Genomic DNA, 27,973 nt, shown 5'->3' on the forward strand with positions numbered 1-27,973 from the left:
AATGAAAGTGCTCTTTCAGCTACAAGTGCAGTACTTCAGCAAAAATCAAATTTAGCTGTCGTGTGAGGTCAATGGGGGCTTTGTATGTTGAAAGCAAGTGATTCTCTGTTGGAGTGGGGGAGTGAAGTCAACAGCTGAAATAAGCTTAATTGCAGGTTGAAGCTGAAAAAGATACTATCAGATTTTGGTTGTCTTCCTGCCTGTACCTCTTCCTTGTCTTATATCTTGAATCCTTCGTCGTCCGTAAAGTACCTTATTGCTGTGAGCAGAAGACTTGTTTCTGTGTTGCTGTTGGCTTTGCAACCCAGGGGTTTGCTCTTGGTATCAATTTCATATATTTTGGGGAAATAAAAACAAAATGGAGTGGATGTGGGTGTGAGAGATGAGATTTCTCTGGAAACAAAATAGTGGGAATGTTGCTTGTGTTTGGCTTTGAATACCTCTTATGTAAAAGGAAATCTTTTTTACTGTGGCACTACTATGGTTTCATCTAGTTTTATAACATTGTAATTGGTGAAGTGTTCAAGTAATTTGAAACTCCTTTCCCTCTGTATTTTTTTTGTTTGTTTGAAATGTATACTGATGTTACTTACAAGATTGATTTTATTTTTTCAGTAATATTGCTTATCTTTGGTTTGACTTGCAAGAATTAAAATTACCTATGCTTCAGCATACTTTGTAATCAGGAAATGGTAGACCTAAGTTGATCTTGAATTAAGTATAGGTAATTTATACCTTGATATATCTAGTTTCTTAATGTGAAGCTGTTTTTCTTTCAAAATTGTTGAAAAGTGCAATTGTATATTTATGGAGGGGGAAAATGGGAAGTTAATTTTATCTCATGAAATGACATGTCAAAAATTATTTCCAAGTTAGACCACTTGATAATAGTTAGGAGTCTCAGAACACTGATGGAAATTGTCATTTCTTGTAATTTTTTTGTGATGTCTTACAAATATCTATAAACTTGATTAATACAAGCCAGGGGAAAAAAAATATAGTCTTTATTTAACATCCTTAAAATTGGGTTTTATAATGTGGCAACTCGTATATCATATATCTCTCAACTTATATATCTCTTACTTCTCATTTTTATTATGTTTTCACAATGAATTTATAAATAGGAGGTTGTGTACATGGTCTGATACTTTTTGCCTGTAAGGATGATTTTCTTAGTGTATGAAAAATCACAATCCAGGGTTTGTGGTAAGCAGTTGTGTCGTCTTTCACTAATGACGCAGTGACTAAGCAGTGACATGTGGATTCATGTGACTGTTGTTAATTATAATTATGCAGCAAGTAAACCTGTGTTACCATGCTTGTCTCTATTTTACAGCTCTCATGCACAGTGTCAGGTGTTCAGGTTTCAGCATAAGTGTCCCCCTCCCCCTTACCTGACTGCCAGAAGCAGTAATACTTCCAATATTTGATAAAATTACTTTTCTTTGTGGGGTATATATTGAAAATAAATTGGTGGGGCTGGGAGTTTGGGTCATGCAAAGCCTACATATGACTGTATTTGTGCTATTGGGCAGGCTTTATAGACTTTTTGGGAAAGGGCACTGAGTTACCCACAAGGCATTTTTTCTGGATGGTCTTTTTGCTGAGCTGTAGGAAATTCCAGATTTTCAAATGTCAGCTGTAAAAGAAGAATTTTCTCAGGCCTCTAAATGCTGGGTTGTGTGTATCAATTTCAGGTTTATAGAAGAAGGGAGAATGGCTCAAGAAACTAACCGTAGCCAAGTGCCTATGCTTTGTTCCACTGGCTGCGGATTTTACGGGAATCCTCGCACAAATGGCATGTGCTCAGTGTGCTACAAAGAACACCTTCAAAGGCAGAACAGTAATGGTAGAATTAGCCCTCCTGGTAAGTAACCCCAGCACACAGTGTGTGTGTCAACAACTCAGCCTGACTGAGCGGACAGCAGCTTCCTGGCCATGTCCAGATACTGATTGTTGGAGCATTAGTGCAAACCATTTCGTTCCAGCATCTTACCTTATGGAATGAGCTTGGTTGGAATGCCCATAATGTAATTGTGTTGCCACTAATCTGCTCAGATGTAGACTCTCGCTAATACCTTTTGTATTCATTTGAGTGTTTCTGATTTGAAATTATAAAAATGCAGAAAAAACACTACAACATATTTTTGCTGAAATTATTGACAGAGATAGGATTGAGTTTGGGGAATGTTTGTGAAAGGCGTTTTAAGTACAGGTATTTCATCTCTGTGACCTCATTCTTAAAGATTAACCTGTAGACACTTGATAGTGATGGCTTTTCCTTTTGAAGGCCTTCAGGGGCTTTTGTGCACATCTTTCCATAAGTTCCCCTGAAGGTCTTCAAGGAAAGATCTGCTCTTACATTACCTCCTTACTAAAGTTATCTTGAGTTTCATTTCCAGGATGGGAAAAGGCAACAATAGTTTCTCCTTAACTTCACATACTTTCTGTTCTTTTTGGCCCAGTGCTCTGTGTACTGTTGCCTTTCCTTCAACCTGACCTTTTAAGTAGAAGCAATATCTTCCATTGAAATCTGGGCATCTGCATTCTACATGTTCAAAATGCATCTGGAGTTGGCATTAGGATGTTATACTAGTGTTCTCCCAGATCCATCTTGATTTTTTTTAAACTAAACACCAACTTCTTGTGTCAGAGTACAGCAGTTCATGCTGAGAGAGCTGTCCATAGATGCTTTAATTAATAAAAAATAATAACTGCTTTAGAACTCCAGCTTCAGAATTTTCTGCTGTGTAAGTTCTGAGGGCCTGGGGCTGAAACAAGATCAAAATATGGCCAAACATAATTACTTTTTTGTAAAATTACAGTTCCTTACGGTGTAGACAGAGATTCAGTTACTCTCCTGGCTGGTGTTGTAGGGGTCGAGGAGTAAATGCAGAGTGTAACTTCTGTAATGCAGGAAGCAGCATAACGCCTTTTCCCTGGGTGTGTCTTGCAGCAGCCTCTGTCAGTAGTATCACCGAGTCCTTACCGGTCCAGTGCACAGAGGGCAGTGCCCAGGAAACTCAGTCCACTTTAGATTCTACATCGACTCCATCTATGCAGCCAAGGTAAGGTGCTTCAGTCTGCTCTGTGTCTTTACTGAAAAATCTCTGTCAAAATGATTAAATGAAGTGTGCTGATCCTGCATAATTAAATGCTGGAACCAGGATTAGGAAAAGGTGTAAGATTTCAGTGTTAACTTTAAGGCATGGGATCTCAGGGTGAATGCTAGCAGATCTTTGTGCTTCATCTGGCATTCAGATGGAAATTTGTCTTTAGAATTTAGCTTTAAATGGAAGTTGTCAGTTTCTGTTCTACAGAGATTTGTCTGGCTGCTCTTCTGCTTCCTCAACTTGTAGTTGTACATTTACCAAAGGAGAACTCTTCTCATCCTAGAAATTTGAGGATTTTTGTAAAATGGCAGGGAGCTGTTTACAAGAGCTCTCATAAATAAATGTATGATAATGTGTTAACAAGCCAGTTGCTTTGCAAGAAGCGGGGAGTACTAGAACAGGGTAAAGACACAAGTCTTGGTACAAGTTGTGCTACTGAATTATCTCTTATTAAACAAGTAATTTCCATCTGGGTTATTCAAGGATACATAATATCCTCTTATAAATCACTCAGACTTACTAAGTGTTCTCCATTTGTAAAAGCTAAATATTTGTTTATATTTAGTGGCTCCATTTCAGTTTAGAGTGACACAACCAACAGCAACTTAAGCACTTTGGAAATTTTTTGAGTGAAAAGTGTTAGTGTGTTATATACTATGGAAGCTAAACTTGCAGTAATACTCATTTCAACTTTTCTTTTAAAAAATGAATGTAGTGCAACACAGGGCAAGGGAGATTTCATCAGTTACTGCTGATTGATTCTGCTCAGACTTTTCTGTTCCCTAGCTTTTTATAGGAGGTGTTATCTCATGCTTGGATCCTGCATATGAACTGAGAGCTAGGTGCCATGCTTGATGCTATATTTAGTCTTTCCATTCTGAGGTTTATAGTTGGGGTAGAAAATACGTATCTTACCCTGAAACAACTCTTCTGGTGTGTGTAAAAAAAAAAAAGTTCATCCAGGTCAATGCACAGATGTGAACCAATTACAGTGCCTTGCTTTTGTTCTGTCACAACTTCAATAAAACCATGAAAGAATAGAAGTGCCTCACTGATCACTGGCTTGATTACTGGCTGCAGAAGAAAGGAGTGGATGGTTGTTCTTGGACTTGCACTTGAAAAAAAATCAGTGTCACTTGCTTGGGTTTTTGTTTTCAAAATAAAAAAAAGCAGGAATTCAACTTCAGTCTCTGGAAATACCTCAGACTTAGGATACTCTGAGGACAGATAAAATTAATTGACAATGCCCTTTTGTAGGTGGCCAAATGGGGCAATTCAAGACCTATGTGCAGTTCTTGCCAATTAAAATTACAACTCCAGTGCTCCAGTTGTGCCATGGAGTGCTGGTTCATGGGCTCATGGATAATCTGGTTTTTGCCTTCAGAGTGAATCCCTTAGTAGAAAGGAAGAAAAAAAATTGCAAATGAGATAGAGCTCTAAGTCCCAAGCAAGAGGTAGCACTGTCTTGTTCCATAGGAGAGCTGCTGGATGAGCATCTTGGCTGGGAGTCATGGCTAGTGTTGAATTGCTCCCTCTAAACTGCTCAGAGTGTTCATTGGTGAGTGTTCAGCCATGCTGTGATTTAGCAGTATGGCTAAAGCATTGGGAAGTTTAGCCTGCACCACTTTACACTCTGAAAGGGGTTCTGTGTGCAGCTGCTGCAGCTTTATTACTGGAAACATTGACACGCTGCAATTTTCTTGTTTGTATCACCAGAACACTGAAACTGTCTCCTGTGCAATTATCTTGCTGACTTCTGTTGTAAAGATCCTTGCATATTGAATGTTGCATTGTTGCTTCTGTGTGGAATGATGGTATGCCAAACCACCCAAAATATTTTCCTTTTTTACGGTGGAAACTGTTTTGTTGCTTTCAGTATGAGTTGAAAAAAAAAGTTTACCTTTTGTGTCAGTTCAGATTGTAGCAGTTTTAAGTGGTTACACAAAGAACTTCAGAGGTTCTGGGATACCTTCTCATCAAGAGGTGTCCTAATATATCTCTTACAGGAAAAAAATGTGAAAATGCATAATAAAAATGATAATTTTCTTCTTTTGCCCCTCAGCCCTGTGTCCAGTCAGTCACTTTTAACAGAATCTGTAGCATCATCCCAACCGGATAGTACAGCTGTGGACAAAACAGTACCTGAGACAGAAGAGTTGCAAGGTTGGTGCCTAGTTTTCAGTGACAGAACTTATGAATAATGTTTTTTAAACTTCAGCTGTTCTTAATACACTCCTGTTCAAACATGTCTGATTCTCAAACCCAAATATTCTGTGAAATCAGGAGGCATAATAAGAATAAAGTTTCTTTTCTTAAATGGCAAGTGAAACTGAAAGCTTATATTTAATAAACAAGTGTTTTAATTGGTGTTGGAAATGCACATCATAAATCAACATCCTGTTCTGTCTCTGTGCCATGGCTGTTACATCTGAGTGGAGTTTTGAGTGTCTCTTACTTCTTGGAGTGACCATTTACAGCTCATATCAGAAGTTTATGAGCATATTTGTCTTTGACATACCCATTGCAAGAACAGAGTCAGTATCTTTTATAAACAAGAAACACCTATAAAAGAAGCTTTCACCTCTGTAGTGGTGTAAGATTTTGAACTACTGAAATTCACATTGTCAAATATAAGCTTACCAAACCACAGGCTCTGTTTGCTTGAAGCACAGTGGCTAAGAGGGTTAACTATATTGGCCTAAAATCCTCCTTGCTGGTACAATGTAAAGTTTCTTTTCACTTTTTTCTTGTTTTCTATGTGAAGACTTACAGAGCTTAAGGTTAAAACATGTTTAATAGTATTTCTTAGGAAATGCAAAAATGCCAGGTAGTATACAAAATGTGCTCAGATTGGTGACCTATAGGCATTATAAAAGGTATTTAAAGGTAAGTCAGTAAGTATTCTGCCTTCTGCTGAGACAGTTGAGGTTTTAGTGGGGAGGATTATCTTTCTGTGGACTAGTCTAAACATAGAAGTGTGGGTTTTTTACAGATACAACTTGTAATTCCACTTAAACATTCTAAATATTAGTTCTTTGACTGTATGTCTGTTATCAAAGCTTTGCTTCTCAGATACTTTTCTAAACCTGACCTGTCCTTTTCTGTAGGATGGAATATAAGAGTCATTAGTCAGCTACTGTGCTGAGTAAGGCTGTCTCCTTGGTTAATAAACTTGGGAGAAAAGCTTTTAATTCCATTTTTTACCACTTTTACTAGTCTTTGAGGTGTCAATTGTTAGAAACATGTTTACTCTTGAAAAGATACATTCTGGAGATATACTCTAATGCCTGTTACGAAGTTTGTGTTCTGGAGCTGAGAGCTCTTGTCTCAGTTTTGACAATGCATCTTCTGGCTTTTCACTAGGAGACAGAGGCAGAACTTTACTTTATGGACCCTGGCACTGTGAGGTGTCTTGGGCCTGTGAAAAGACTTTTCCCAGCAAGTTTCCAGAGGCATGTCTCTCTTCTTACACACTTGGATAAATTTGTGCTGCTTCTAATTCTGCACCTCTCAAGCTTATTCTCCTATCTATGAGAAGATTTGAATTTAGGGATGTATCTGCAGGATCAACATATATCAGGTGTTGAGGTTACTCAGCTGTGTCCTCTGTCCTTTTCTTTGTACCCTCGTTTCTAAACTAAGAACATCACCAGCATGTAGTTGCAGTTCTAAATTACCATCCCTATTTATAACTCTCTGGCAGGGTCAACCTTACTTCCTTAAGAGTTCCTTCTGTGTTGTCCCTTGACTGAAAATCATAGGAAATGTAGTGCTTCCAGTTTTAAAGCATTTTGATTTGAAAATGTAAGTTTGGAAGGAAAGCAGCTTAGAATGGATGCTGAGAGGGATTTCATTGAATTGCTGTCACAGTTGACCTTCCTGAAGTTTCTTGGTTTTGGAATTTGAATTTTAGGTTGGTGACAGGCATGTAATACAAACATGTGAATCCAAGGGGTTTTTTTTAGCATTGCCTAAGTTTCTAACATTTAGGAAAAAAGATAATTCACAGCAATGTGCTAGTTGGTCCCAAAGTCTAATAGTACTTTTGTTGATGTAGGGGAGCAGGAGAAATAATGTCAGTATTTATTTTGATAAAGTCTTGCCTTGTGGGAATGTCTGTTCTGGGGCGAGTTGTTCTATGCTGCTGCTGTAAGTTAATGTATTGTGTTCAGCTGAGGTCCCCTTAACTTGCCATTTAACAAAAATTACCAGGCTACAACAACATTGAATGAAGGACTGGGTGAATAATTAAGCTTTCTGAGATTACTGTTATTACTTTTCTAAAGCAGACAGATAAATGAGACTTGAGCTGCGTGCAACACAGCCCTTGCTGTTTGCAGTCAAGCTAAAACTACAAAGGGATAAAATTCCCAAAGAGCATTTCAGATTTGTTTTTGTTGGATTTATGCATTGCAGAAGAAATAGAGGAAAGCTCTAGAATGTTAGAAAGTGTAGGCTTTAGAGCTAGTGTTTCCATGATGATGCTTGTGGAGCAGTACAAAAGGCCAGATGCTCTAAGATAGAGAGTAATAGAAATTTTTTTAACTTTAATGTTCTTAAATACCATGAAAATGAGTTTCATTTTAGGTAATCTTTAATGGCATGAAGTACAGTCCAGCTTTTCTAACAGCTTTCTTCTAATTCCAAGTAATTTTAACTACCTTCTGGGCTGCTGTGCCTTTTGCTCAACATGATGGCCTTGTTAGGATCAGCCAGTCAGGATTTCTGATTTGTTAGCCAAGGCTGCCTCCAGGCAAGCCTGCAAGCAGGTAAAAAGGTGCTTCACTTCCCTGTGGTAAAGGAAGATGGTTAAAACCATCCAGGTTAGGATTCATGCTTCTGGTTCAGGGAGGATTTTAAAGGTAAATGAAGCTTGTCAGGGAAGGCAGGAGGACTCCACCACAAACATTATGAAGCTCCTACAACTGAGGAACATGGTGGTAAAAGAATAAATGGATGGATTCAGCCCCTCTGAGGCTGAAAACTTCTGAGAATGAAAACAGCTTCTGTGATTTTCAAGCTTGTTGTGAATTGGAGAGGAGCATGTGCTGTTAGCATTGCAAAATGCCATCACTCATGTCATGTGGTGTGGTTGTTACTTGGAAAACCAAAGTACAAAGTTAGATTGGATTAACTGTCTAAAACGTACATGGCTGTTCTGAATGAAGTCACCTGATTTTGGGCATATCTGGATTTTAGTGAGGTTAAACAGTGAAGTTCAAGCGAAGTTTAAAAAACTTGAGATTAAAATAATTAGGTTGCTACAGAATTTTATATTGGGGTTACTTGGACCTAAGGTGAATGCAGTTGAGCTAATGGCTTCAGCTTCAGTGGGCCTTATCAGGGTGGGCTCAGTAGACAGTACTGGAAAGGAATTGATGGATGCTTTCCACTTCTGTGGTAGTACCAGGGACTCAGAGGTAGAGTATGATTATGACACAAGTGTATCAAATAATACAGGATATCATTATCTACTGGGTGAATGCTCCTGGGGGAGAGGAAACACTCAACAGAAAGATTTAAAACTAAATTCTGTGGGTGAGTGTGCTCTTACTTAATTTGCCGCTTCCTAACATTTAAACAGTGTATTTTAGGCTGATTATGTCAGTTTAAAATGTTCACAAGCAGTGATGTTCTCCTTTGGATTTACTTCACATTTCACTCCTCTGGTAGTGTGGGGGTTCTTCTTACTAGCCCAAAGAAGTAAATGTAGCTGATCGTGGTCTTCTGTAGGAATGAGAAACCTTTTTCTTTTAAAATCTCTGCCCAGTAATGCAGGGGTGATGAATGTAAAACATGGAGAGAGAGAACAGGATGGGTGTCTTGCTGCACACACTGAGCTGTGTTGTGCCTGCAGGGGCGCAGAGGCTGGAGTGCATTTTGTCATGTGGCTGCTGCTGTTTTTGTGCTCGGAGTACGCTCATGCTCAGGCCGGGGTTTGCACAAGCAAAGCAATAGGAAAAGCTTGTGCCTTTAGGAGGAAATCCAGGCTCTGCTTGTTTTGATCAGCTAGGAACACGTTGTGTAAATCGGGGAACTTCTAGTGACCAGCCCAACTTGTCAACTCCAGAAATATGACTGTGTTCATACCTTACTCCTTTTTGGTTAGTTGGCAGCTTGTACTGCTGCTGCCAGGGCTGCTGTTCTTTGGCTGCAGGCAGGGCTGGGGCTGGGGGAAGGGATGACTTGGTTCAAGGAAGGCAGGCAGCAGCATCCTGGAATCCAGATGAAGTGCAGCAGTTGGGGTGGCTCCAAGCTGGACAGTATTGCATCTTGCCTGGCTTTCTTCTGCTGTGGTCATCACAGGTAGCTGATAGACTGAACAGTGGCACTTGGTATCTAAAGTAGTTGGGATATTTGTGATTATCATAGAGGATTTTGGTTCAAATCTCTAGCTTCTATTCAAAAGCAAATTGTGACTTAAAATTTATGGTTACTACAGTAGATACAAAGTGACTTGTGGTGCAGTAGAAGAATCTTCCCACTCAGTTCTACACTGAGCAGCAGCTCTTAAATATTTTTAAACTTTTTTAGTGTGAGAGCCATACGCACAAAGAAAATGTAAGTAAGGGTGTATGAGAGCCTTGTTATGCAGGGAAGAGTGCCAATTTTTCCTAAATTTAACTAATAGTTACAGAGGCTCTTAGTGAAACTTAGATTGAGGTGACTGATTTTGCTATAACAGGAAATGCAAGCTGGAGAATGTTAGCTCATGGCATGAATATGTCTTAATGAATTAATAAAGACTGCAATATCTGTTTTGTGTAAAACTACAAAAGTTCATTTGAGTAAGTCTTACCCCTTCTAGTACTTCCCTCACCTCTTTTAGTCCTTGCTGATTTTGGTTCTTGTCTTGCAATCCTTTTGATATTATGCCCACTCAGAAATGTGCCCTTTAACAGCCATTTAAAGACATTGAACTTTTTTTCTTTGCGAACTATGAATTGTTACAAATTTCAGGACAAAGAGAAGGTCTGCTTGTAGCATAGATGGTGTCTGAGAAGGAATTAGTAGACCATATATAATAGCATCTTTGCTAGATTAATCTGTGGAATATACTGTCCCCTCAGGCAAAGTCTTTGCTGGTGATCAGGTATCTTGGTATCCATTGATGTTGCTTAGTACAATGTTTTGATACATAGCAAAAGTGATGAGTGCCCTTTCCTTTCAAAAGAAAAAAAAAAAAGATCAGAATAGCAGCACATGAAAAACCCCACTGGATTTGTCATGCAGAAGAGCTGTCAGCTGGTGAAGAGCCAGCACAGAACTGCATCTGACAGTCTCTGATGAACGAAAGTCCAGCTGCACAGAGATGCCTGCAGCTTTTTCCCTGACAAATGTCTGAGCTTGCTGTTGTGTTCCCTTCCTTATAGCACTGGTTCTAGCTCTGCTTCCATCCACACCCCTCCCAGCTGGAGCTTGCTTTTGTTCTTTGCTGCAAATACTCCCAACTTCTGTGTGTCTTACTCACTGGAGACTTGTTTTGCTGTGGTCCAGCTATGTCTGGTAGGCAGAGGTTGGCTCTTAGCCCTTCTTGAAATGAAGTTGGTTTTTTTTTCATTTCTATTTCTGCTTTGTAATGTAAGGAATGTGCAAATACTTGAGGAAAACCAGCCAACTTCTATTTTTACCTGACTCAGGCAAATACTACTATTACTTGTTCATACTCTCCCACACAACCTGTAACCTGTTTCTTTTAGATGTGAGAGAACACTAAAGTAGGTTGAAAGATGCCTTAGGAGAAATATCTTTAAAATTAGGTTTTTACCTGCTTCCTTCTGGGCTCCAGTGCAGTGTAGTTCCACCCTGTAAGTCTGGGTCTCTTGAGCTGGTGTTTCTCACCCCAGGCAGTGACTTTTGTCCTGTGTAGATGTTTTCCAGGTGTGCAAGAGCAGCAGCATCACAGCGGTATAGATTGTTCTGAAACACTGTGTTTTGTGTGGCCTCCATGTTGCAGTCTTAAGCAAAAATAATGTTGATTCAGGATTTGAAAAAGGGTGTTTGGCTCAACTGATCCTGTTACATAGAGTGCTTCTTGAAAGCAGATTTTGGGAGCTGGGCAAGTAACACTGAGAGGAAACACTTGGCTGTTGGATTTTCTTCCTGGATCTGACAGTGCTGAGTCTTGCTGTTAAACCTATGTTTATTGTTTTGGTTGTTTTTTGTGGTGTTTTCAAGCATTTGGTGAATTCTTCTCTTAAATTTTATTGAATGTCTAGAAGGGGGGAGTTCCAGTTGCTGTGGAGACACCAATGCACTTCAGACATGGAAACTGCAGCAAAATGGCCAAATGTACAGCATGGACTTTAGATTATTGTAGGACTTAAAAAGGCAGAGACAAACTTTTTTCTCCACTGTTCTTACTAATTTTTTTTATGTCAGCTTCAGTGTCAGAGAATGCAGAGCCTACACCTGAAGAACAGGACAAGTCGCTTGACAAACCAAAACAGAAAAAGAATCGTTGTTTCATGTGCAGGAAGAAGGTTGGACTGACTGGTAAGAAATACTGATTTCACTTTCCTTAGGCTTGTTTAGGCTTTGGCCCTTTGAAATGTTATCTTAAAGGGAAAATGGGGCATGGTCATTTGATATTGAATTGAAATAACAGTCCAGGGTGCTTTCAGCTGACTCTCACTAGATTAGTCATTCATGTATCATTTTGTTTTTCAGCCTCCTGTCTTAAAGTGAAGTTCATAATTCCAAATACTTCCTTATGGAACTCTGCTTAGCTAAAGAATTGGATGATATTTTGCTGCCATTCACTAACCAGCTTTGCAGTGGTCCAGTGAAAGGGCCTGAGTTCTGGAGGGTGAAGATTCATAAACATGGCAAAAGAGCAGGAGTTCTCTAGGAATGTTCTGTGCTAGTCATGCAAAAAGAAGGAATGGTCAAGTCAAATCTTGCTGTAATCACTTAAAAATGTATTACTTGTGATTCTTATGCTTTCTGCAGCAGAGGCTCTTTGGCTGATTGATTGACACTGGTGACTGAGATTTACTGCTAGTGAGTGAACACATTCAGGATTTAAAGCAAACCAGTGTCATTAGGAATGTTGAAATGTCTAAGCTGCTGTTTCTGTCCACAGGGTTCGAATGCCGGTGTGGGAACGTTTACTGTGGAATGCACCGTTACTCAGATGTACACAGTTGCTCTTACAATTACAAAGCTGATGCTGCTGAGAAAATCAGAAAAGAGAATCCTGTAGTTGTTGGGGAAAAGATCCAGAAGATCTGAACTGCTGCTTCTGCTGGAATACAAAACTCTTCTGACCATCTGCAGATTAAATTGACTTGAGCTTTTTTCCTTAGTCATCAGGAACGTAGAGCAGTGTATCTTGCCTAGACCTTTTAATCATGCATGTCATCAGATGAATAGATTTTTTTTTTGGTTTTTTTTTTGTTTTGAAAATGACTCTGAACATTATTTTCATGCAGTTTTCTGTGGCTGAAGACTTAAGTAAACTTTACAAGTATTATCCTTTAAGATCATTTTAATTTTAGTTGAGTGCAGAGGGCTTTTATAACAAACATGGAGAAAATATTGGAGGGCTGTGCTTTTCCAGGATAAAACATGCATGCGTTAACTTTGCAGTTTATTTTCTTGTTGTATATAGCTTTTCTCTGCAGCACAATTTCCTTTTTTTTTTTCTTATTGATAATGCCTTGTATGGCACAACTAGTTATCAGTAACTGAATGTATTTTAATCATTATGGCTGCTTCTGGTTTTTTTTTCCCATTAACGAGAGGTTATACATGTTCGCATATTAGCTTGTTTGCACCCTCTACCTATTTATGTATGAATCATTTGTAATGAGAGTGTGTGCTGAGATTGTGTGGGGTTTTTTGTTTTCTTTTTTTTTTTTTAATTGGGGTTTGTTTTTGTGTGTGTGGGGGGAAGGCTGTATGCACTTCATTGACTGCAGTTTTCATTGGGATTACATCCATCAGTTTGTCTGTACACAAATATGAAGAATGATCTGAAGTACCTGTGCTGTATTTATGTTTATCCACGTCTTAACTTTGATTAAATAAAATTCAAAAAAATCTGAGCCCCTGTGGCTGTCACTGGCATATGTAAGTTGGATTTCTCTTGCTTTATTTTAATGGGGACCTTCCATTGATGGTTCCTTTACTTAAAGTGTATTTATTCACAGCTACCCTGTGTATCCCAATGCCAGCTAAATTCTGATGTGTTTTTTTTTCTCTTCACCTGTAATTACCAGAGACACTGCAGATTCCAGACCTTGTCTGTTGATTTTAAAATTCAGAATGCTCTTAAAAAGCTATGGCTGGCAATTAGTAGATAAAACACTACATTTAGGATATAAACTGTGCAGCAGAAGGAGCTTTCTCTGGTGGTAACAGAAAGTAATCTGCAAGACTGAATAATAAATGAAGTAGCTTGTGCTTGCAGAAATGGCCTAACCACAATCTATGAAGCACATGGAGTTTATAGTGAAGGAAGGAAGGAATAAATAACTTACTGGCAAGTTTCAGTACTGGTCTGCCTTATCATGGGTCAGAGAGCCTGTATTTCCTCAAAGCATTTGCTAAACTTCCTCTTAACACAGCACAGGGCATGGAAGAGCAGCAGTGTCATCTTTGGTGGGTGTTTCTGTTTGCTTTTCTCTCTGCTGCTACTTCCCTATTCTCTAATCCTTCTCACTTTGAGTTCTCCCTCTTCCCTCTTTCTGGTCTCTTTTCCTTTTCTCTCTTCTTATATGCCCTCCTGACCAGTCTTCCTTTCACATGACAGTGATGTTTCTGGGCCAGGCAGAGAGGACATGCCATAGATTTCACAAGGTGGGAGAAAACCTGGTATGTTTGTGTGTTCTGGTGCCTGAAAGAAGGAAGGTACAAGAAAAGTATTCACATACTTCCTATCTGTTGATAAGCTTATATTTAGACTGGTTGTCCACCTTTCCCTGACACCTGAGAATTGTGTCATGTTTGTTTGCTTTGGCAATGGCCCTGTATTATCCTGGTGGTTGATCTGCACTTCAATCTGTATTTTGTGTCATCAGCTTGAGGTTAGCAGATTAACATTTTAATTAACACCAGCACATTCACAGCACTACAAAATGCTTGGGTCTGTCTTCTCATGTTGATCTCTGTATTGGAACAGGTTTTCAACGTGGTTTTATTTCAGTTTTGGAATAAGCAGGTTCTCTAGCCCAGATCCTATAATCTGTCCACAAAGCCTCTTCACTGTGTTTAAAACATTTCCAGCAGTCAGGGGAAATTTTACAGAAAATCTTCCACAAGCTAGGCATTGTGATGTTTAAATAAGACCCCTTTTCAAACAGTGCCTTGTGAGCTTGTGTCTCAAGGAGTGAGCAGCTGTCACAGATGATGCTGTTATATCATCTTGCACTGAATCTCGGGCTCTACCATTTGCTGCATTTCTTCTAATGATTCTGCCAGAAAGGAGAGAAAAAAAAGGTTGAGCAGCAAACCAATTCTTTGGCTTGGCTATTACAAGTGTCTTCCTGTTTTTATTGGAAAGATGTGGCCTTTACTATTTAGTTCTAATTTCAAGGATGTTCCCTCATTGCTACTGACAATGAGTGAATTTTCTGCTGCAGGTGGGAGAATGCTAGGACTGGGAGCAGAGGCACCAGCCTCCCTGTTCTTTTTGGTTGGCTGCACATTATGTCTCTGGTTTTAAGGTGGTGGAACTATCTGGAGAAAATGGAAGAACTTGACAAGGTGCAGCAGCATTGCAAAACTGAAAACCACAAAAGGTGCAGTTTCAGGTGTGAATTGTGCAACTTCCCAAGGGCTGCTGAGCTTGTGGTGGGAGAATCAGTGTGGACATAATCAGTTCACCAGGGCCCTGGCACATAAATGACCCCTCCAAAGGTAAACCAGGGCAGTTTAGAGCTGCTGGATCCTTTGCCCCCAGTGAGTTACCTGTTACAGGAAGGCCTCAGTTTGTAAAATCATGGAAGGGTTAAGGTTGGAAGAGACCTCCAAGAACATCAAGTCCACCCCTAAATTCAGTGCCACATCTACACATCTAAATACCTCCGGGGAAGGTACCTGTGAGGAGAAGACCCCCCTTCACCAGGGTCAGTGCCTGGCTGGGAACAGCTCACAGCTGCTGACTCAGGCCAACCCCTGGCACTGATTAACCACTGCCAGGGCCCGGCCAGGGGGTGGGATGGCCACGGAGCAGGGATTGGTTTGTGCCTGAGGACAGAGGGTGGGATTTGATGCTCCTCTGCTCTGGGTTGCAGCACCTGGAGAGGATCTTCCTCTGAGGAAGGTGTGAAGCACCTGGGAGGTGGGAGCTGTGTGTAAGCAGGGGCTGCTCGGGGGTCAGCATGTCTTTCATCCAGGTAGCCAAGGACTCAGATTTTCCTCTCCAAAACCTCCCCTATGGGGTTTTCTCCACAAAGGAGGAGGTGAGTAACAGCAAACTTTGTTCTTGGGATGTTGTAATTCTTCCAGGGCTATAAGAGAGCAGAATTTCCCAGCAATGTGGGATAAAGGGAGATTTCCCAGCCTGAGACACTCATGGGCTTCCTGACCTGATGGCAAAGCTGTAGCTGACACATTGTCTGTTTCCTTAGTGTGGTTATTTTGATTACAGCTTCTTTGAAACTGCACAAAAGAAATCAGAAGTGTTAATACTGATGAGAAATACTTTGGCTAATATGTACAGTAGTTCTGTGGTTTTGATCATTTCTGTGACATCATTTAATCTGTGTTTGACCCTTCCACTCCCTATGTAGAGGCACAATACATTTCACACTCAATTTTTTAATTTTTAACTTGGTCTTTCATTCTCTCTGTGACTGTAATCACACCATTACCCTTAAGAAGCCCCAGTAACTACCGCTGGTGGTGGCTGCCAAAGCATTAAACCAGGGCACCAAATGTGTGTTTTACCTGTTTTTGCAGCTGACCCATTGTGTTCTATTGGGTGTATGTTTATGCAATGCTGCATTAAGTGTGTGCAAATGTGTCATATTTAAAGCTGGGCCTGAAGCCTGCCAGCTGAGCCAGCTCCAGCCCTTCTATTTTATAACGATCACATAAGAAAACGTGACTCAACCTTTCTACCAAAGAGGTAGCTCTCAATTCCCAATTTTCATGAGAACTGAGTCCAGCTAGGCTGAACCTCACACCTCTGAGTGCCTGACAGGGTGGAGTTCCTGGAGAAAGGGAAACAAGCCAAGAGCTGCTTCTCAGAAGGAAAAAGTGGAGAATTTATTTGTCATTGCTTATGGAAACTTCATCATTATCTTCTGGTTTCTGCTAGTTATCCATGTAGGTTAAAAAAAAAACCACCTGAAGATTCTGTTTTCTGATGTGGCATTTTCTGAAGATAAAATGAGATGGTGTGTTTAATCTATTCCAAGATGTGCATGCTGTTATCTAGCAAGTTTGGATTATTTTTCTGCCTTCCTCAGTAACTGTTCTCTGAAAAAGACATCTTCACTCAAACCCTGTGAAATGACAGGCAAGACTTACAGAAATTATTTAGGAGAACAATGTTCTGATGGTAGCTGAATGTTCTAATGATTTCAGGCTAAAACAATTGGTGTCATTCCTGACTATCCCAGTTACAAATTAACCTGACATGACCTTTAGTTTTTTTTCTGCAGGAATGTTTGCTGAATAAACGCCTACTACCACATTTGGAATCTTGTTTGGAAATTAAAGGTTGAAAAATAGGTTTAATAGCGTGCACCTTTGAAGATGGTTATTTTGGTGAGCTGCTTTTCAGAGTGGCTGTAATAGCTTGTCTCTCTTTGCCCAGAGACACAATAATGGAGGCTGTGGTGTGATTTTGCCCCGTGCAGCTGCCCTGGGTCTGTCGGTGCTGCTGCCCCGCCGTCGCCGCTGGCTCCGCACGGCCCGGGCCATGAACAGGAGCTTTGTCTCCTGGGCTGCATCTGTGACATTTCCCATGTGTGGGATGCTGTTCCTGCAGCCAGGATCCAGCAGGGATCCAGCCTGGGCTCAGTGTGCTGGTCCTGAGCTCCTGGTGTGCTGTGAGGATGGGTGGTGCAGGGCAGCCTCGCCCAGCAAGGCACAGAAATCCTGTGCCTGGGCATGGTGTGTCCCCTGGCATCACCAGAGCACCCTCTGTCCTCTGGGGAGGAGCTGGGCTGCAGAAATGGCTGTTTCTCCAATGGCATGCCCACAGGGATGGAATTCACCCTGCCCAAGGCCTCTCTATGCTTCTGTTCCCCTCTGGCAGGAGGAGCAGTAGTGTTTTCCCACTTCACAGCATACTGCAGATGTATGGGCTTATTCTGCAATGCATGTCATTAGTGAAGGGTGTTAATGAGCAAGTCAGCCTTTTTCTGGGGGAAGGAGGGCAGGGAGAGAAACCTCTGCTTGTTGTGCTATCCTTTCCCCAAAAGATGGGGATGAGGCTCTTTTCCACCCCTCAAGGTCTGCAGGGAGTCTGCAGTGATGCTCTGCCCATAGGGCTTAACACTTTTCAGCAGCCAGACTCAGATGGCTCTTGATGTTCCATTGCTGTGGTACCAGACCTTTGTTCTGGATATGTTAAACTCTCTGTGGTCACTGTCTCCCCCTATGCCCTCTTTGGGGCATTTTTGGGTACAAGCATAGACTTTTCTTCTCTTCCCCCCTCCTCTTGCTGCTTTGCAGCCTCGGCACAGGCTTGGGGTAGCCATTGGGGACCAGATTTTGGATCTCAGCGTCATTAAACATCTTTTCAATGGACCAGCTCTTGCCAAACATCAGCACGTCTTTGACCAGGTATTTATTGGAGTCTGTTCTAATTCCCACAAGCATTTAACAAATATTCCATAAGGCACTTTAGCAACTTGTGGTGAGATAAAGAACATGAACTGGAAATATGTTGTCAGGCGGGTTCTGGTAGAGCAAAAACCATCACAGGTGTGATAGCAAGGACAGCAGGGGCATGGGGGGTCCAAAGGTCATTTTCCAGGAAAGAGGCATCATCCTTTGGCAATGCAGGTGTCTGACACAAAGCCTAAATATTAATTCACTCCTGCTAGTGCCCTCAACACTCCATGGGTGGGATATTAATGACAGGGAGGTTGTGTAAAGGATAAATACAAGCAAGCTCTGTGTACAGCTGGCGGAGCTATCAAAGCCAGCAGAGCCTGCAGTGGTGTGAAGGACGGGTGATGCCAGCATGCAGCAGGTCCTTGTGGGGTGTGATGGGGGTGTGGGCAGCCATGGGCAGGGGAAGGGTGCTCTGGGCAGCCACAGCCACATAACCCTGGGCACGGGCATCCAACACTGGGATGGGAGTGTGGGACATCTTCCTGCCGTGAAGGATAAGTAAAAATGTGATTTTTTCTTTGTCCCTGCCCCTGTGTGCCACTGTCAGCCCACCCTGAATGCCTTCATGGGGCTGGGCCGGCCAGCGTGGATCGAGGCCAGGGCTCTCCTGCAGAAGCTGCTGTCAGCTGCAGAGCCCACCCTGAGGGACAACACGGAGCTGAGGAGGAGGTGAGGGAGCAGAGAGTGGCACAGAGAGGTGTCAGCTGTGCCCTGTGTCACCTGAGTGACAGCACACCAAAACCAACACTCTGACGTGGCCACCTGCCTCCTACGTGGGAATGAACTGGGGTTTGTGCACATCCAGTGCTTCCTTCTCTTAATTACCTAAAGATTAATCTCTGATTAATCCCGTGACTGCCCGCAGAGCCAGGGTGTCACCCTCCTCCTGGGAACAGCCAGCTCTGCCCTGGGTGTGTCCAGAGCTGCTGCTGCCTCTCTGTGGGGCTGGGCTGGCGCTCTGGCCACCCCCCTCCTTCCATGCAGACATGGTTCAAGGGTCTCCACCTCTCCCACCTGCCTGTCACGCCTGGAGCAGGAATAGGACACCCCCCAGTTTGTCCTCAGTAACCACCTGACTTTGCTGGAACTGAGCATGTGCTCACAAACTGGCTTCAGCTTTGGGGCTGTGCAGGGGCAGGAGGGGAGGGCTGTGCTCTGCTCTGTGCTGATGGAAAATGTGGGTGTCCATCAACCCCACACCTCTCCTTTGTCTGGAGTGATGCTTTAGGCACCACAATACCTGCCCTGGCAGTGAGCAGGAGTTGTTCCTCCCTGTCCTGCCAGGGGGATTGGGAGGATTTAGGCTCTCATGAGCAGGACAGGGGTTGAGCTGCTGCTTGCCCCATGAGCAGGGCCAGCAGTTGGAATCAGCCCCCCTCAGGAGCCACATGCCATGAACTCATCCTTCCCACCCAGCAGAGGCACTGCTGTCCTGGGCACGGGCTCTGGGATTTCTCTGTGCCCACACAGCCCCTGGCAGCTGCTCCTGTTGCTGCAGCCACCCCAGGAACAGCAGCCTGTGCAGTCGCCAGCTTTTCTGCCAGTTTTATTTTTTAGGTTTTTTTGCAAACTAAATTCAGGAAGGAGCTGGGGGAGCAAGTCAGCCTCTTCCATGTTTCTTACGGGTGGGAGCTGCAAGTTTTCTGAGATCTGAAGGCATCATTTTTCATTTCAGGGCATTTGTACCTCAAGCTGCTGCGACGATGCACCTGCCTGCCCACATTGGTGAGTGCGGGGGCAGCCAGGGGCTCCTGGGCACTGCCCTGTGCTCCCACAGGAGCAGCTGCTTCATTTCCAGCTGCTCCAGACAGACACATCATAGCTGTGACAGGGAATGGGCTTTGCAGCAGCCACAAGGAGATTATTGCACATAATGAAAGCTGGGTGCTGTCTGTGGCACAAGAATAAAGGCCTGGGGAAGCTCAATAGCAGCCAGAGCACTCCTGGATGCAATTTCCACTAAATCAGGGGTGTCTGGTGGTACATAACTCCTGTCATCAGCTTGGCATCACCACAGGCCTTTGTGACTAGAGCCAGGAAAGAAACACTTGTTCAGTTTCCAACAATTTCCCCTTTTGCCATCAGAAAATATTTCAGATGTTGCAAAGTTTCCAAGGCAGATATTCCTGCACAGCCTCATGAACAAGTATGAGTTTCCACTCTGCATCCCAGATCTTGCCTCCACTCCCATGAGGACTGCTTTGGGATTCCTATATTCATATAGATACATGAACATTTCCTGGTTTTAGCAGGAGTTTGTGTTTGGACCCAAACCAACCTGATCAAAGTCACTTGAGGGCATGACGTGCATGGGAACAGGGATGTGAACTTGCCCATTATCTATCCAAGCTCTGTTCTGAGCTGCCTTTTGCCTTCCTGGGGGCACAGCCCTGCTTTGGGACAAAGTCTAGCCTGTCCCAGAGGAGCCATGAGGAGTTCCCATAGGTGTGATGCCTTTCTGAAAATTAGTTTCATGTTGCACATGTCGTGTCAGACAATTGCTGGCTCCTGGCTCCCATGGCTACCGGGAATGGACTGCCCTGGTGTCACCGAGCTGGATCACACAGATAGGAGGCATATTTAGGATTCCACAGCCCCTAGGTGCAGCTCTGTCCCGTGTGTGGTTCCTGCTTCTCCTGGCTGGCTGGCTCCTCCTCTGGGAGGCTGAACTGCAGGGGATCACTTACTCCTGGATGCTCCTGGAGCTGCCGGATAATTACTGAGCTCCCTCACCAACATCATGCAAATGCACCCTCCCAGAAGGTGTTTTCCCCTCATTGCCCGTGTTTTCCCGTGGCTCAGGAGCGGGAGCTGTTTGCAGGGATGGCAGCAGAGGGCAGCAGATGTCCTGGGTATCGCCCGGGTCCCTGCGCCGCTGCCGCCGGCTGCAGGGAAAGCAGCGGGAATTGCTTGCCTATGGAAAGGGGGCTGCTGCTTTATGTCCTGCCTTTCCCCTCCTCTTCGCTACTGGAGGCTTACCAAAAAAAAAGCCATTTTTGTCTGCATAATGTATAGGTGAGCTGTTAATCACCCCTTTGTGCTATCACTGACATCCCCGAGTGTGACCGTGTTCGCAGGGGTCCCAGGATGGGGGAAGAGACGAGGATCTGACTCCATGTTTCAGAAGGCTTGATTTATTATTTTATGATATATATTATATTAAAACTATACTAGAAGGATAGAAGAAAGGATTTCATCAGAAGGCTGGCTAAGAATAGAATAGCTAAGAATGATAACCAAGGCTTGTCGCTTGGACTCTCTGTCTGAGCCAGCTGACTGTGATTGGCCATTAATTAGAAACAACTAACATGGGTTAATCAAAGATCCACCTGCTGCATTCCACAGCAGCAGAAAATCATTGTTTGCATTTTGTTCCTGAGGCCTCTGAGCTTCTCAGGAGGAAAAATCTTTAAAAAAAAAGGTTTTTCATAAAAGATGTCTGTGACACCTGAGTGCTCCCGCTGTCTCCTTCTCTGCTCCTTCCCTTCCCAGCAGTGGGTGATGTGCTCCAGCCCCCACAGGTGAGGGCCTTGGCTGCCACTGATCCCTGTTTTATGGCTTCTTCCCTCGTGCAGGAGATTACACTGACTTCTATTCCTCACGCCAGCATGCCACAAACGTTGGGATCATGTTCAGGGGGAAGGAGAACGCTCTGATGCCGAACTGGTGGGTGCCTTGGATTGCTCTCTAGTGCAGCATTATTTTGCAGGCTTATCCTTACATACACATGATGTTTCAAAGGTCTGAGTAGATTTTCAGGGTCACACTGGTTTCAGTTCATAGCAGATGAGAATCAGTGCTGTCCAGAGTTCAATGCCAGAACCAAATTCCACACATCCCCAGCCTCAGCTGAACCTGCACTGCCCTTCACTGCAGTGGCCACAGCAGTCACTGTGCAGCCCCCCTAGTTCAAAGACAAATATACCTAAAAAATTAGGTTTTGCTGAGTGAAAAGAAAGCAGATTTTAAGATGCAAGGGATTAATTGGAGCAGTGGCACAGCAGTGCATTAAGACTGCAGCATGGCTTTGTTATTATATTTCACTTCCAACCTTATATCAGAATAAGGTGTTGAGGTCTGTGCCTGTGCATGCAGAGCTCATTCTCCTTGCACCTCACACTCCCCTGGTGCTTCCACCCCAAAAGCTGCTCTGGCACCCAGCTGACCCAGGCCCTGTGCTCTTTCTCAAGGCTGCACTTACCTGTGGGTTACCACGGCCGGGCCTCGTCTGTTGTGGTGTCTGGGACGCCCATCAGGAGACCTGTGGGACAAACAAAACCTGACAATGGTGAGTTCTGGGGGCATTTTAATCTGGATTCTTATTTCTTTTATTCTGTAATTTTTCTCCACATCATAGAGTAGTGGAGTGGAAGGGTCTGGGATGCCTTGCCTAAAGCCCAGCCTGGGGTCAGGGCAAGAGAAAGCCCTGGTTTAAGTCCATTTTTTGTTCCATGCCAAGCAGCACCAGCTGCTGTTTCTTTTGGCCATTACTTCTATTTCCCTAGCTGCCTCCCTGTTGTAATGCATTCTCGCTTCTACCCACAGATAAACCTCCAGTGTTTGGTGCTTGTAAACGTCTGGATATTGAGTTAGAAATGGTGAGAGGCTTTTTTCTCCTTATAACTTCAAAAATATTATAATAGAAACGGGGAAGAAAGGGTGGGTTTAACTTCTTCTAAACTGTATGTCCCATAAGGTCCATTTCTGTGTTCCTCTCTGAGCTGTCAGTGCTGTAGGCAGTAAGGATTTCTGGGCAACAAACCTTTGCTTTGGGTGAGGAGCAGGGTGCCTTAGCTCACTGGGAGGTTTGCTCATACAGCTCTCAGGCTGGAAAAAGCTCACCTGGCCAAAGCTGAGCACCAGTGGTGCAGTCAGGCAGCAGAATTCTTTTCCACAGCCACCACAGCCCATTTCCTGGTCAGCAGTTACCTCTGCACTGCAGCCAGGATCCATCAGTGGACGCTGGGGTTGGGAAGTCCAGGCTGTCTGCACCTTGTGCTGGAGCAGGGGAAACCCTGAGAACTTGGCAGTGGGATTCAAACTCCTGATTGTCCTGCCTGGAAAGTTAAAACCTGTAAACATATAAAAAAACATGATGGGAAGGCACATCATGCTGTGGCTTAGTGTGGTCCAGAAGGGAGGGTTTCATGGGATTCTATTAAGATTTATATCATTTTAATAGCTTATATAATTTTTGTATGTTTTATTCCCAGTCTTTTCCCTTAAAAAAAAAAAGTTGTGGAGGAAGTGTAATATTGATGGAAATGGTTATAAAAATGTAGTGAAACTCTTTCATGCTGCAAGGGGAGATGCAGTCCACAAAATGGGGTTCCCATGGCTCTGCTTTCCAGCCTGAGCTCTACTGCTGGCTGCTGCAAGAACAGAAGGAAAAACTTCCATATTGCAGACAGAAAGAGACAGCTGAGCTTTCCTATAAAATCCTCGGCATGGGCAGGCTGTGGATTCCTAAGGGACCCAGTTCATGGCCTGCTTTTCTTAGTGGGCACATTTCTCCACCTGCCTGTTCTTGCCCACTGTCTCATCAGGCTCCAGCCACGTTCAGTATCCCCCTGGATGACTTTACATTCCTTCCTGTTCCCTGTCTGCAGCAATCAGTCCCTTCGGTGGGCAAACCTGTTCTGCATCCGGACTCCAATCAGGAGGGACCATTTTTTCCTCCTGCATTTTGACAACATTGTGCCCTTGTTTAGTGCCTGTCTCTTAGCAACACAGAGCTCTTAAGTAATTCAAGCCTGCCAGCTTCATGGAGGGGAAGAAAAGGGGGAGCAGGCCATGGGTTTTGTCCAAATGTGTGTGGGAAATGGTGCAAAACTCATCCTGTCCTCAGCCTCTGTTAATGGACAGGATGAGTTTTGCACTATCTGTCTGCAACTCTCTGTGCAGTAAGGATTTTTAACTCCAAAAACATAATCAGCACATTGCTTTTTGATTTCAGGCATTCTTTGTAGGTCCTGGAAACAAGTTTGGGGAGCCCATTCCCATCAGCAGGGCCCAGGAGCACATCTTTGGGATGGTGCTGATGAACGACTGGAGCGGTGAGCGCTGCTGTGGGAGCCTGCCTGGAGAGGGGGGTGCAGCACCACGGGAGAGGCACAAATTCCATATTCCAACAGCAGAACTGATCACTGAAACCACGGGTACCACTGGAAGGGATGAAAATGAAGTGTTGCCTGTATCAATCCATCTTTGATCAATTAGTAGAACCAGAAATTGCTGCCTAATGAAGATTTATTTACTTATGAAAGAGCTAATTTCAGTCTAGTTCCTTCTGGGCAGGGATGGAGGAGTCATAAGAATGGTGATACCAAGGATGGTGATTGATTTCAGTGTCAGGAAAAGGAAGTTTGGCAATCACAAATCCCTCAGTCTCTGCAATGATTTAACTTTTTGAAATTCTCCCTATGGCTGGCAAAGACCATTAGCTGGGTATAAAAGGATTCTTATCATTTTTAATATAATTAATATCTTATAAAATATATATAATAAATTATAAATATTATAAATTATAAAAAATTAAAGCAGGGGTAAAAATACTGGTTATATGGGGATGATCTCGTTTGTTTTACTTATTGCTGATTTATCATCCTAATCTAGCTGATCTAAGAAAATTGGGTTGAAAATGGATGGATTTAAATTAGGATTTGGGCACAACAGCTAGAAAAAGCTGGGGATGGCAATTTCAATTCATGTTACTGTTTCATGGGTCTGATGGCTGTGCAATTCCTAGGATATGTTTACCTGCATTGCTTTGAATGTTCTCTTCCCAGCCCGTGACATCCAGAAGTGGGAATATGTTCCTCTGGGTCCTTTCCTGAGCAAAAGCCTTGGCACAACCATCTCTCCGTGGGTTGTCACCATGGAAGCTCTCATGCCATTTGTGCTGCCAAACCCTGTGCAGGTCAGCAAGAGGAAAGGTTGAAATAAAGGAAAAGCGGTGCTGGGAAAATGTCAGCAGAGCTGGAAGCTGGCATCAGCAGAAATCACGGAGCTGCCTCCATGCCAAGGACTGTCTCCATGGAATTCACAGTTGGGATTCTGCTTCTGAGCAGATGAAGGCAACCAGGGCCCTCTGGGTTCAAGTGCTCATTGATGTCACTGGCCCTGGCACGTGTTGTGCTGTCATCCTGCTTGAGAGGGCCAGAAAAATCATCTTTAAAACACTTGGAAAATAAATAATCAGAGCTTCTTCTGGGTCTTTGGTAGCACTTAGCATCCTGTAAGTGGTGGAGAGAGGCTGGAGTCAAGCCAGAACACTTTGTTCGAGCATTTCCAGTTGTCTGCATTGTGCAGGTGGTTAAAACTGGGAAAGATAAGAGAGTCTTGCAGAGACCTCACCATCTTTGTGCAGGCACAGAGCAAAGGTGTGCTGGCACTCTGTTCGTGCTGGATTAACATCCACAATGAAATGATGGGCATGGCTTTTGCAAGCCTTGTGCAGAAAAAGGAATTGGATTACATGGATATTGTGTCTGTCCAGAAAGATCTTTAAACGTGTGTGCATGAGACCAAGAAAAGTGATAATCTGAGCAGTAAGAATGGTGAAGTGAATGGGTTGTGCAGCACAGGCTGGGTACACCAACACTCACTGGAATGTCTTGTGGATTGTTCAATTCCTTTTGGTTTATGATGTGTTTGATGTGCTTTTAGGATCCCAGGCCGCTGCCCTACCTTCAGGATAAAGAGCCCTACACTTTTGACATCAAGCTCTTTGTTGCCATTAAAGGTACGGCAAAGCTGAGGGGGTCACAAAGCTGCAATTGCCAATTAAATTTTGTGGCACCACCACAACCTTCAGGCCCTTTGCCCTGGGCTCTGTGCTCCTTCTTTTCCTGCTTTGCCCAGAGGAAGGGGCAGAACTCTTGTGCTCCCAGCTGGCTGTGCAGCGATGTGCCAAGCAGGGAGTGCTCCCCTTGAGGAGGGTCCCTGAGGGGTCTCCCTGCACAGCCAGGGCTCATCAGGGCATGGAATGAGCAGACTTGTGGGGAATCCAGATGTTAACCCAGCTCAGCCCCCACCTTAGGGCCCTGCTGACCACAAGGTCCAGGTGTTCCTCCCACAGGAGAGCAGAGAGTGGGAAATGGGCAGCTTGATGCTGCTCCGGTGCAACCCACACACTTGTTTTCTATGAAATCCCAGTCTTCATAGCAATAGAAAATGTTATTACTGCTTTCTCACTAGGGATTACAGTGATAAAAGAAGTCTCCATCCATCTGTAAAATAAAAAGAGTCCAACATCATTCATCCAACAGAAACAAATTGCTTCTCTCTTTTTTATCCTTTATTTTCTGCAGGAGAAGGAATGAGCACGCCAACTACTATATGCAGATCCAATTTCAAGGTAAGGCTCCAGTATCTTTTGTTTATTTGCAATCTTGCTGATGCCATCAGCTCCAGCCCAGGCAATTTCAAACCCTGCTTTTTGCATTAGACTCATAGAACAGGATCAGAGAACCAGTGAGGTTGGAAAAGACCTCCAAGATCATTGAGTCCAAATGCCAAGCCCATGACTAAGCCACATCACTCACATCCACACTTTTGAACAATTCCAGGGATGGTGAATCCACCACCTCCCTGAGCAGTCCAAAATTTTCCAAAAAAATTAAAAACATTTCATTTTTGAAAGATGAAATGAAGGTGGTGATGGTTCCCCCCTGTGAGGTGGGAACACCTGAATGCTTGGTGAAGGGGACAGCTCTCCCTGCTGCTCCCTTTGGGGTGCTCAGAGCATCCTTAGCTCTGAGCATTTGGCAGGGAATTGTCTCTTGCAATACAGCTCTGCAGCCACAGCTGTGATTTAGAACCACTCACTGCTGTCAGCCTGAGCCTGGGTCTGCCCCATCCCCTCTGTGGCTCTGCCTCCACCCACTGATTGAAACCAGGAGATTGATGTGCCAGCTGCAGCAGTTCTCAATCCATTTCATATTCACATTTGGCTCTTTGCATAGTAATTACCTTAATCAGTAAATCAGTAGTCAGCAAATCAGTAATAAGCAGATTTTTCTACAGGGCTGTTAAAATACTGGGTGTAATCATGGAGCTTGGGTCAGCAGTACTGATCTTAGAGAGGAAGAAGAGGAAAAATGAAATCCAGATGAAATAAGAAAAATTTTAAGGGACTAAATTGCATGTTAAAGTGAGGGTTTTATGAATGCCATAGGCCAGGCCACATGCCTCCACTGTGCACAGCCTAATGGCCACCAGAGCAGTTTGTCCTTTGTTGCCTCCTTGCTTTAGCCCCTGTTCCTCCTTCCTCCAGCACATGTACTGGACCATGAAGCAGCAGCTGGCTCATCATTCCATCAATGGCTGCAACCTCAGGCCCGGAGACCTCCTGGCCTCTGGCACCATCAGTGGACCTGTAAGTGTTGAAACCACGACAGTCACTGGTCAGCAGCCCAGAGCCAACAGAGCAGGGCTTGGGGCTGAGCCCTTCCTGACCTGAGCACCACAAAACCATCTGCAGCTCTCCCCCAGGCACTCTGGGGTGCTGCTCTGGTAGCCCCAAATTCACACTGAGAAGTGGTTTGGTTTGGGTAGGGTTTTTGCTTGGCTGTTTTTTTATGTTGTTGAGTTTTGGGGTTTTGATCTCTCCTGTATTTCTTTCCCTAAGAACTATTTTACAAGAGATGCAAATTAACTTCTGTGTGGAAGCATCCTTACAATGCATTTACCCTCTATGAAATGCAGCTTTTTATTTCTGAAAAGAATGTAAAAGGTGCCTGATATAACTTTTAGTTTCTCCAATGAAGCTGGAGCCAGCTTCACAAGCTTTTACTCCCCTTGAGCTGCCATTTGGACAGTAGCTGCAATAAATGGGCAACCCTCACTTTCTGAACCACCAAACACAAATCCTGTACATTGCTGTCTCAAAGACACCTTCAGGTAAGTTGTTTGCAAGCTGGGATGCCTATACTTCACTTTTGAGCATTTCTGGGGAGCTTTTTGAGTCTTCAGATTATTGTACTGCAGAAGACATTGAAGACTCACAAACACCAGCTTTGCTCTTCTGAAGAACAAAATGAAATTAAAAATCTGAAACGTGA

General features: G+C 43.4%; 2 protein-coding genes across 6 annotated transcripts in view; both read left to right on the forward strand.

Annotated features, from left to right (window-relative positions):
- The window catches only part of ZFAND6 (zinc finger AN1-type containing 6), a 35,742-nt gene extending 22,558 nt beyond the window's left edge, over nucleotides 1-13,184 (forward strand). For all 5 annotated transcript variants that reach the window (XM_031055955.1, XM_005419594.2, XM_031055956.1 and 2 more), the window contains 5 exons: nucleotides 1,698-1,867; nucleotides 2,957-3,068; nucleotides 5,176-5,276; nucleotides 11,496-11,609; nucleotides 12,199-13,184. In XM_031055955.1, coding sequence (XP_030911815.1) covers nucleotides 1,717-1,867; nucleotides 2,957-3,068; nucleotides 5,176-5,276; nucleotides 11,496-11,609; nucleotides 12,199-12,347 — 627 coding nt within the window. In that variant the 5' untranslated portion in view covers nucleotides 1,698-1,716 and the 3' untranslated portion in view covers nucleotides 12,348-13,184. The remainder of the gene's footprint in view (nucleotides 1-1,697; nucleotides 1,868-2,956; nucleotides 3,069-5,175; nucleotides 5,277-11,495; nucleotides 11,610-12,198) is intronic.
- A 2,240-nt stretch (nucleotides 13,185-15,424) lies between these two features.
- FAH (fumarylacetoacetate hydrolase) overlaps nucleotides 15,425-27,973 on the forward strand; it is a 16,714-nt gene continuing 4,165 nt past the window's right edge. The window contains exons 1-12 of the mRNA XM_005419601.2: nucleotides 15,425-15,520; nucleotides 17,745-17,855; nucleotides 18,457-18,578; nucleotides 19,585-19,634; nucleotides 21,485-21,575; nucleotides 22,100-22,197; nucleotides 22,455-22,507; nucleotides 23,866-23,965; nucleotides 24,698-24,828; nucleotides 25,578-25,653; nucleotides 26,222-26,268; nucleotides 27,187-27,288. Coding sequence (XP_005419658.1) covers nucleotides 15,440-15,520; nucleotides 17,745-17,855; nucleotides 18,457-18,578; nucleotides 19,585-19,634; nucleotides 21,485-21,575; nucleotides 22,100-22,197; nucleotides 22,455-22,507; nucleotides 23,866-23,965; nucleotides 24,698-24,828; nucleotides 25,578-25,653; nucleotides 26,222-26,268; nucleotides 27,187-27,288 — 1,062 coding nt within the window. The 5' untranslated portion in view covers nucleotides 15,425-15,439. The remainder of the gene's footprint in view (nucleotides 15,521-17,744; nucleotides 17,856-18,456; nucleotides 18,579-19,584; nucleotides 19,635-21,484; nucleotides 21,576-22,099; nucleotides 22,198-22,454; nucleotides 22,508-23,865; nucleotides 23,966-24,697; nucleotides 24,829-25,577; nucleotides 25,654-26,221; nucleotides 26,269-27,186; nucleotides 27,289-27,973) is intronic.

This window comes from Geospiza fortis, unplaced genomic scaffold, assembly GCF_000277835.1.
Source record: "Geospiza fortis unplaced genomic scaffold, GeoFor_1.0 scaffold171, whole genome shotgun sequence".
Classification (NCBI taxonomy): Eukaryota; Metazoa; Chordata; class Aves; order Passeriformes; family Thraupidae; genus Geospiza; species Geospiza fortis.